The sequence below is a fragment of the Lepidochelys kempii genome, chromosome 5, assembly GCF_965140265.1.
Source record: "Lepidochelys kempii isolate rLepKem1 chromosome 5, rLepKem1.hap2, whole genome shotgun sequence".
In the NCBI taxonomy this organism is placed as follows: domain Eukaryota; kingdom Metazoa; phylum Chordata; order Testudines; family Cheloniidae; genus Lepidochelys; species Lepidochelys kempii.
In genome coordinates this window covers 116,540,764-116,550,418 of record NC_133260.1, presented here as the reverse complement: position 1 = coordinate 116,550,418, position 9,655 = coordinate 116,540,764, and the positions used below count along the sequence as shown (strand labels likewise).

Genomic DNA, 9,655 nt, shown 5'->3' with positions numbered 1-9,655 from the left:
GGGCGCCGTGGATGACCCCGGCCCCGCGTTGCAGGCCCGCGGCTCCCACGCGCCGTGGGCAACCGAACAACAGCGGGCGCGTGAAGCTCGGCGTCGCTCGCGAACCTTCGTGCCGCGAGAGGCTCCGCCCAGCTCCGGCTCCCGCGGCTTAACGGGCACGCGGAGCCCCGCCCCCGCTCTGTGTAAATACCCAGGCGGCTGCGCCGCCCCGCCCAGCCACCGCCGCGGGAAAAGGGAGTAGCTGGGGTGGGGCAGTTACTGTGGGCGCTGGCCTCTTCCCCTCCCGCGCGCCGGGGCTGGAGCGCGTGGCTCCCGCCGGGCCACCGCTAACGGCCGGCTGCGCGCGCGGTGGTCTCGCTGTGCGTGCGGCGCGCGCGGGCCGCGGGGGGGAGGGGGAGGAGGATGCTGCACTCCGTGGGTTACTTCAGTGGCTTCTCCTGCCCTTTCGATGGCGCCTCGGGCGGCGGCTGCCCGCGGCCCCACTGCCAGTACAGGCACGGGGCGGGGCGGAGCGGGCAGCAGCCGCTGAGCGACGCGCCTGCCATGGGTGAGGACGGGGGCGCTGCCCACGTTGTTAGAGGGCGGAGGGGGTCGGGGACCCCTCTGCGCTCCCCTTCCGCCATTGGGGGCTGCCGTGACTCGGGGGTGCCTGCCCCTCCATCTCCAGTCTGTGCTGACCCTGCTATTCATCCTCTGTAGCTTCCCCCCCCCCCCCCCCGCCAGCCTTTCTGGGGGGGCTCTACAGCCTGCTGCTCCCCGGCTGTGTGGGGCAGGACCCCTGGGGCTGGGCTGCTCCTCACTGCACTGGGTGCCTTTGGGGTTGGTATCTGTGTGTCTGATTGCAAACCACCCGCCCCCCGGCCCTGTGGTGACTGGCAGCCCGTGGCACCGGTTCCACTCCAACACCAGCCCGGAGTCTGGCCCCGCAGGGTCTCTAGCCGGCCCTTAGGGAATGGCTGCCACAGCCTTGGTTGTTGCCCTGTGGCTAACCCCCGCCCCCATAGATACCTGACTGTGAGCTACAGGTGTCGCTGGATAAATGTACCCCATAATGCTGTTCACTCAAGACATAGATTAGGATATGGCTACGCTGCATTGTAAGCCATGGCCTGTGGGATGTAGCGTTTCCAAGCTTGCATCCACACTGCATTGTGGATCTGGGTTTGTAATTGCTGGGCTCATGTATCCCAGCCAAGCTGATGCGTCTGTACTGAGTAATACTGCCCTGACTCGGGTCTGCTGCGTAACCTTTGTCCATGCTGCAAAACAACAGGGTTTGGATGTGAGTCTCTGCGGAAGTTGTGCTCTGACCCAGCCCCTGGCAGGGTCCTAGGGCCTAAATGCTGAGTGTTTGGTGACCTGTGTCAGACTGATTTGTTTTTGGACAAAAGAGGGGCATGGGCTCAAATCCGAGTCAGAGCCTTGGCTTTAGTGTGCAGAGTAGGTATAGTAGAGAGTCATGTGGTGGCTTCATAAATAACTTACTGGTGGTAGCATAGCCTCTTTTGCCTCTTGCTCAGAATTTTAAATGTATCCCCAGCAAGAGTAATAGAAATGTTTCAATTAGACTATTAAAAAAAGGAAACCAAAATAAAATGCAATTCTCTGGAGAGTCTATGTTGCAGTGTGTTGTGGTGAATGAAAGAAAGCCAGGGAATGAATTGCCTAAAAATTAGGTACAAACTGATTAGTCTTTCTAGCATTTATTCTTGCATTTCTCTCAGTTTTGTTTAGCAACATAGTGAAAACTAAGGTGTCTTTTACAAAGATAAGAAAATGTGAAGGCTGATTCTGAGAGATGCTAAACCCCTGTAACTCCCCATGGCATAATTTGAAGTCGCAGTTGCAGGTGCTGGGCACTTCCTGGTCTCAAAACTTTGTTGTTAAGTGTGATTTTTAACCTTGAGCTGTTCCTGTGAACAATATTCTTTCTGAGGAAGGGTGGACATGTGTATTGTAAATATTTATAGCTTTTTTGAAGGTGAGCACTGCTTTCCATGTAGGAGTATGTCAGTTCGTGAAGCGCCTAGTAGAACTTCATAGGAGATGTGATGGTCTAGATAGATATTATATTGATGAAGGTGGCATAAAACCTGAGTGTTTTTCAGTAGTATATTAAGCGATGTGACTAACATCTGTCACATCTGGTTTGTTTTTACTCTCACTGATATTTTTTCTGCGAGGGAGCTTTGTTCCTCTTATATGAATTGGCATTTTCAGGCACTTCTGTGTCAGTTTCTGAGTTGATTGTTGCATGACAAATGGTAGTGTGTAACTTGGTGGGAAAGCTGGGCAGGCCCACTGTTAGTACAGTAGTGGGCTAAGTTCATTTTAAAGGTGTACAGGAAAACTTTATCTTAACCACTTTAATATCCCAAAATAACAAAAGGATGCTGTAAATTTAGGTTTTAAAAACTTGAATTGTTTTGGATACCTTAAAAATAAAAGTGTAACTTATTTTTCATTTGATTTACTAATTTCTTCTGAAATCTGTTTCTCTTGTAAGAATTAATAATGTTAATTAGTGCTTAAAGACAATAGGGGGTGTAGTTGGATGTTCCCAGTTTTATTTTAGATGTGTATAATTTTTTAAGCATATAGTCTGCTATTAATTTTGGGTCGTAAATGATTGCACTTCTTACTGATCCTTTGCCATTTCACTTTTGTAGGATAAGTGAGTATTATATGTGAGAGCCATGAGTGACTCTTACCACATGAAGTCTTTATATTGCCTCCATGATGGAAGATTTCACTTCCAGAATAGTGCCAGTGGATTCCCTGTTTACAGCTGATTTATGATTAATGGGACTTCGTAGTTTCTTTCAACCCAGGGGAGTCCAAGTCTCATGGGTGTTGCAAAGGGGGCACAGACTAAGGAGCACTTCATCGTAAGGCTGAGAAAAAGAAAACGTGGCAGAATCCAGTGGTCGCTAGCACCCAACGGGGGAGAGGGAAGAGAATGAAGATCAAATCATTCCCTACATATCTACTGCTTACTCAGTTGCAGTAGAGCACTCCCCTTCCCTGAATATGTAGCAACAGCACCACTTTAAGCAGCTCTCCTTAGAACTGAGCATTGAGGTTCAGTGTACTTTGTGCTCCACTGAAATGCAGTTAAAAAAAAATAGAATCTGTAGTAGTGAAAAAAGATTGGGATACCAAATTCTCTATTTAAATTATGTTTAAGTACAATAAGTAATTGGAGTTTCAAGCTGATCTGAGAGCTGATACAGAGCTTATAGATGATAACGTGCCTGTCTTGAAACTTATAAAGATTATGAATATAACATCTTAAAAACATCATGTAAGTCACTGAATAACAAAACTGTTGTCTGGACCATGAACCTGTATGTTTGTAGAGCATTGCCACAGACTGTAATATTTATTCCCTAGAAGATATTTTTCAGCTGAACTCTGTGAAATCATAACTTAATACTTGTAGTATTTAAGAGAGAGATCAGTGAATGACATGATTTTCTTCCACCAACAGAGCTAGGTAAAAGTATACAAGAATTGGAAAGAATCAAAAAAGCAATTGAGTCAGTCAAGACTGAAGTTGAAGAAGGGCAGAAGAAACTCTCTCAGTATAATTTGCAAGATGAAATACTTAAAAACTCTTTGACATCTAAAATAAATGATGTTAAAGGAAATAAAACTTCCCCAGATGATGATGGTCTGTGTAGCTCTCTTACAAAAGACAAATGTCTTGTAGCTCCAGTCTCGAAGTACTCTAGCAAAGGCTGTCGTTTGTTATCCGGTAAATATGTCATTGACCATAGTTGTCCAGCAACTGACCTTGAATATGATCCACTTCTAAATTATTCTGCAGGCCTACTCAGCTCTTCCATAATGAAAGAGGAGGAAAATGACACACAGCAATTTAAGCGGGTGAAAATGCCTCTTGCTGATTTTCACATGGACTGTCCAAAAATGTCTCCCTGCGGAAATCAGCATGGATCCCCAAAGAAGAGACCAAGAAGCTATTCACCTATCAAGCTTGAAATAAAGCTCCAAGAATCTGATGATGATGATATTCTGGTTATTGATGCTCCACCATTGACTGTCACTAAGAAGCCAAGAATAAGTAGGAGCTTTAAAAACTGGAATAGGGAAGACAACAAACACGTTGCTGTAACATGTCCAGAAAATCTGCAGAATAGTGACATAGCAGAAGATCCTCTTAAGTGTATTGAGGAAAAAAGAGCAGAAGTTACTGTAACTCTGCAAAAGGATGACAACACAGATGTAAGCAACCCTGAAAAATCACTGAAAACTTCACCAAAAACTCGAAGTGCATATTTGCCTGATGTGAAAATTAATGCTTTGAAGTCTTTAAATAACCTTCATGAACAAAGAAAATTGTTCACTGTCTCTAAGGAAAATAATATATCTTCAGTTTCTCATATTAAGGCACAGATGCAGAAAGAAACTTTGAAGAAAGAAGATCCAAAGAGTGAAATATCAGTGAAAACATCTGTTGAAGAATTGAGTACTAATAAATATAAAAACATACCGAGTTGCAAGAGAGAGACCCAAACTAGCCAGTATTTTGAAGCCAGCTCAAAAGACAAAACTGTGCTAACTGCACAAGGGACTTGTAAAAAATTACCAGTAAATATAGGGAAAATTCAGATTATACAAGAACATGGAGAAAATGAAGTATTGGGAAATGCACCCATTCACCCTAGCACTCCCTTGAATTTGGGTGAGAAAGTTTGTCATGATGTAGATCTCTCAACTAAAAACCATAGTGGAGAAAGTAATAGTAATACTATGAACACTACCATCAAAGAAAGTGAAATAATTATATTAGATTCTTCTTCAGAAGAAGAGATGGAGTATAGTGAAGAGGATACTGAAGTATCTGAATCTGATGACCCTATAGAGGAATGCCGGAGAATTTTCAATGAGTTTGTTGAAAGTGAAGCACAGAAGCAAGAAATTGCTAAGCAGGTGCAGTACATTTTGTTGTACATCTCTGCACTTCCCTCCTTCATTGGGATGCAGGGAGAGAAGTGTTCCATACATTCTGTAATACTTTTTACTAGTGTTTTTTCTCTAATCATATAAATCCACATTTTGGAAAGTGTCCACTAATATTGGGTGCTCCGATTGGGACACAGGGCCAACTATTCAGAACCGTTGAGCACCATCAACCCCAATTCAAGTAACTGGGAGCTTTTCGTGCTTAGAAAATTTGAAGATCATATTCTAAATGCTTGAGTCGGGCATCCAAAAGTAAGAGTGGACACTCTTAAAAACATTTTTGGCAATAGTGTTTATCTTTAGAAGTGGCCAGATGTGGTGTATGGGAAGTCTAAAATGTGTTAGTCTTAGTAAACTTTAGATTAATTACATAACCTCCTTATTAAAATGACCAAATTTGAGAAACATCAAATAAACAGACTGACTTGTAGGAGACTCTGTATTTTGAAAAATCTAATTATGCTATTAAAATTATTTCTAAATATGAAATAATGAAAATATACCATCTTTTTTTCATATGTGAACATAAAGATGAGGTCCTTGTAGCTTAATCTTGGTGAAGCTGTGGTACTGTGAAGGTATATACTTTAGTTGGTATAACTTTAGATTAGAAAGGTTTGGATATCTTCCATTAGTTGGAACAGTTGGAAGCCTAACTAGTGAATTATGAGATTTAATACATTCTCTGTCTAATTAAAGAGAAAACCTGTACTCTTTTATTCTTAATTTTAATAGGCTCTTGGAGCTCATGCTGAAGTAGATACATTGGATACGAAGACAAATATGGTTCCTGGGCAGAAGAAAAGAATTGCACACACTGCAAAATTTGATGTGAGTTTTCTTCTGGGAATTTGAGAAATATATCTATATAATAGAAACAATTAATAAAAAATACTAGTTATTTAATCTTCAACCTAAAGTTAATTGCATTGGAGACTCATCTTAAATGAGGTATGTTCAGCCAAAAGTGTGTGTGTTCAGTTTTAGTGAAAACTGCTTACTTGTAAATCCTTTCTTTAACCTCTATAAATTACAATTAACATTAGCAAACTCCAAGACTACTAGTGACTGAACTGTAGGCCTGCAAATTGAGATGTATATTTTTGCTTCACTGAGCTCTCAAATGGTGAACCTATCCCTACAATGAAGATTGTGACTATCAGGGAAAAATAGAAGAAAATATTAAATGTAGGGTGCCATTGACTCAATGTGTAATTTTGCTCAGAATTTGTTCTGATTTAGTAAAGGAGTGGCTCATTTTGAGCTGGCAGACATGAGCCATTCTACGAAACTTTTGTGGTACAAATATATCTAAATACTGTGTTCAGAAGTTCCAATTACAGAATCAATTTGGAAACAGCAGCAAAACTATTTGTTTATCAGCCTAGTTGAAAGCTTGCATTACCTGCTAGAGATCCTGCTATATTATGTTATATATGGACACTTCTTTTCTCTTTTTCTCTTTTGAATTGCATTCGAATAATTGCTTAATAATAAACAGTGAGTTTAGTCCCACTGAAGGTCATTGGGACTACCGACTTGCTTATTAAGCATGTCCTGAGGCAACAGTTGAAAACACAACACTTGTACTTCATTGAGCTCTGTCTTATGGAAGAACCTCCTTCAGCTGAAAGTGTCCTGATGCACAGTGTGTCATAAATATAAAGGGAAGGGTAACCACCTTTCTGTATACAGTGCTATAAAATCCCTCCTGGCCAGAGGCAAAATCCTATCACCTGTAAAGGGTTAAGAAGCTAAGGTAACCATGCTGGCACCTGACCCAAAATGACCAACGAGGGGACAAGATTCTGTCAAATCTGGAGGGGGGGGGAAAGACTTTTGTTTGTTGGTCTGTGTGATACCTTTGCCGGGAACAGATCAAGGATGCAAGCCTTCCAACTCCTGTAAAGTTAGTAAGTAATCTAGCTAGAAAATGCGTTAGGTTTTCTTTTGTTTAATGGCTTGTAAAATTTGCTGTGCTGGAGGGAATGTGTATTCCTGTTTTTGTGTCTTTTTATAACTTAAGGTTTTGCCTAGAGGGATTCTCTGTGTTTTGAATCTGATTACCCCGTAAGGTATTTACCATCCTGATTTGACAGAGGTGATTCTTTTACCTTTTCTTTAAATAAAATTCTTCTTTTAAGAACCTGATTGCTTTTTCATTGTTCTTAAGATCCAAAGGTTTGGGTATGTGTTCACCTGTACCAGTTGGTGAGGATATTATTATCAAGCCTTCCCCAGGAAAGGGGGTGTAGAGTGTGGGGGATATTTTGGGGGTAGACGTCGCCAAGTGGTCTCATTCCCTGTTCTTTGTTTAAATCGCTTGGTGGTGGCAGCATACTGTTCAAGGACATGGCAAAGTTTGTACCTTGGGGAAGTTTTTAACCTAAGATGGTAAGAATAAGCTTAGGGGGTCTTTCATGCAAGTCCCCACATCTGTACCCTAGAGTTCGCAGTGGGGAAGGAACCTTGACACAGTGCATGATCTTTTTGAAAAGAAGTTGCATTTTATATACACAGGATGAGCAAGCGGTGCCTTACATTTCTTTTCAACAGTTGTTCTTCTTTTCATTACAAAATATTAAGACATATATCCACATTGTATTATTTGGAATGTTCCTGTTTCTAGAACTCTTCAGTTGAGGCCTGCATTCAGGGCCGTCCCTACCCATATGCAAAGTACGCAGCTGCGTAGGGCACCAGGGAATTTGGTGCCCCAAATTCCCTGGTGCCCTACGCAGCTGTGTGCTGCTCCAGCCCTTGCTCAGTCTCTTCCCCGTGGCCCCAACCCCTGCTCTGCTCCAGCCCTGCCCTCACTCCACCCCTTCCCCAAAGCCCCTGGTCAGCCCCGCCCCCACTCCCCATAGGACTGAAGTAGGGTCGGGCCTGCAACCACTGGCAGCAGGAAGTGTAGCGACCTGGCCCCAGCCGCGCTGCTGGTGAGTGCTCGGGGGTGGTTCCCCCTTACCCCCCAAGCCAGCCCTGTCCCTCCCGGTGGAGGCCTGGGGCAGCGTAGGGCCCCAGAATAGCTAGGGATGGCCCTGCCTGCATTACAAGACCGGAGGATTTATCCTGATACTGTTGTCATACCCATTATGGGGAACTGCCGTCAGATGTTAGTGATATCGGTCACAGGAGAAACAAAGTTCTGAGCTCGGTTCTTAGTATGAAACGTAAAACATAAAGTGCAAATTAGTGTGTGGGGCAGAGAGTCAACATCTAGTCTCTTACTGATTTATATTCTTCAGTAATATGTACTATATAGCTAACTCCACTCATAACCTTGTATCAGATTACATTGATATGTAAAAGGATAATTATCCTTATCTTCTAGGGATGAAACATACTGTATTTCACGTTGAATCTGAGATTCTACTTGACATCTATAAGTATCCCATGCCAACTGAGCCATCTCTGTATATAATATATACTTGTGTGTATAATTTTTTTTAAATTGAATAGATTCAAATAAAATCCTGTAACTTAAAATTTTTCACTCAGTGCAAGTTTGCATATGGATGACTGCAGGGCCAAACCTTGTTGGTTTATAGGTGTCTTGTGAGGATTTTGCCAGTATTGTGCATCGTGTTTTTTATCTTCTGTTTGAGTTACTGGTCATATGCTCTCCAGAGGTCTTTATCTGAAGATGATCGGGAAACTTATGCAAACTCTGACTTACTGTTTACTTTCACATAGGAGGCATGTTGTGCCTCTTCTCCAAAAACTGCCGTTCAGTTTGTATTTATATAGCCTATAAAAGGTTGACTTGAATTTCTAAAGTCCTTTATTGTTTCAATCCTGGATATTTTCTAGACTGTTTTATTTCCCCCACGTTCTTTACTCTAGTGTTTGATATCAGCTAAGTTACTTTGCAGTTGCTTGGGTGATGAATGTGGGATTTAAAAAAAAAATAAAGACTATAGGGCAGGGGTGGGCAAACTTTTTGGCCCGAGGGCCACATCTGGGTATGGAAATTGTATGGTGGGCCATGAATGCTCACGAAATTGGGGGTTGGGGTGCGGGAGGGGGTGAGGGCTCTGGGGTGGGGCCAGAAATGAGGAGTGCAGGGGGGATCAGGGCAGGGGTTGGGGCGCTGGAGGAGGTCAGGGGTGCAAGCTCTGGCACAGGGGTGCAAGCATGGCACTGCTCTTCCCAGAAGCAGTGCCATGTCCCCTTTCTGGCTCCTAGGAAGAGGCATGGCCAGGCGGCTCTCCACACTGCCCTGTCCAGAGGCACTGCCCCTGCAGCTCCCATTGGCCGGGGTTGCCGTCCAATGGGAGATGCAGGGGCGGTGCTTGGGGCAGGAGCCAGAGGGGAGGACATGCTGCTGCTTCCGGGAGCTGTGCAGAGCCAAGGCACGTGCAGAGCAGGGCAAGCCCTGGTCCCTACTCCCCAGCCGGAGCTCGAGGGCCAGCTTAAAACATCTAAAGGGACAGATGCAGCCCCCGGGCTGTGCTTTGCCTAACCCTGCTATCGGGCCTGAACCTCAGCTGGTGTGAATTAGTGGAGCTCCATTGCCTTCAGTGGAGTTCTGATGACCTATGCCAACTGAGAATCTGGCCCTATAGCTTGTCTTGTTGGAAAAATTTTCTTTGAGAAGCAATGTAGAAGAGATGGTGGAAGTATATGTTTGGATGCAGTCTTCCATCATAAACTACTTTGTAAATGT

At 43.8% G+C, this 9,655-nt stretch overlaps 1 protein-coding gene across 4 annotated transcripts in view; it reads left to right on the top strand.

The window, feature by feature from the left end:
- Positions 1-402: 402 nt before the first annotated feature.
- Positions 403-9,655, top strand: part of LOC140911776 (RNA exonuclease 1 homolog) — a 29,056-nt gene continuing 19,803 nt past the window's right edge. For 3 of the 4 annotated variants that reach the window (XM_073345561.1, XM_073345564.1, XM_073345565.1), the window contains exons 1-3: positions 465-547; positions 3,491-4,953; positions 5,722-5,817. In XM_073345561.1, coding sequence (XP_073201662.1) covers positions 544-547; positions 3,491-4,953; positions 5,722-5,817 — 1,563 coding nt within the window. In that variant the 5' untranslated portion in view covers positions 465-543. Of the gene's footprint in view, positions 548-3,490; positions 4,954-5,721; positions 5,818-9,655 lie in introns of all 4 variants that reach the window. The other variant, XM_073345560.1, reaches the window with a different exon arrangement.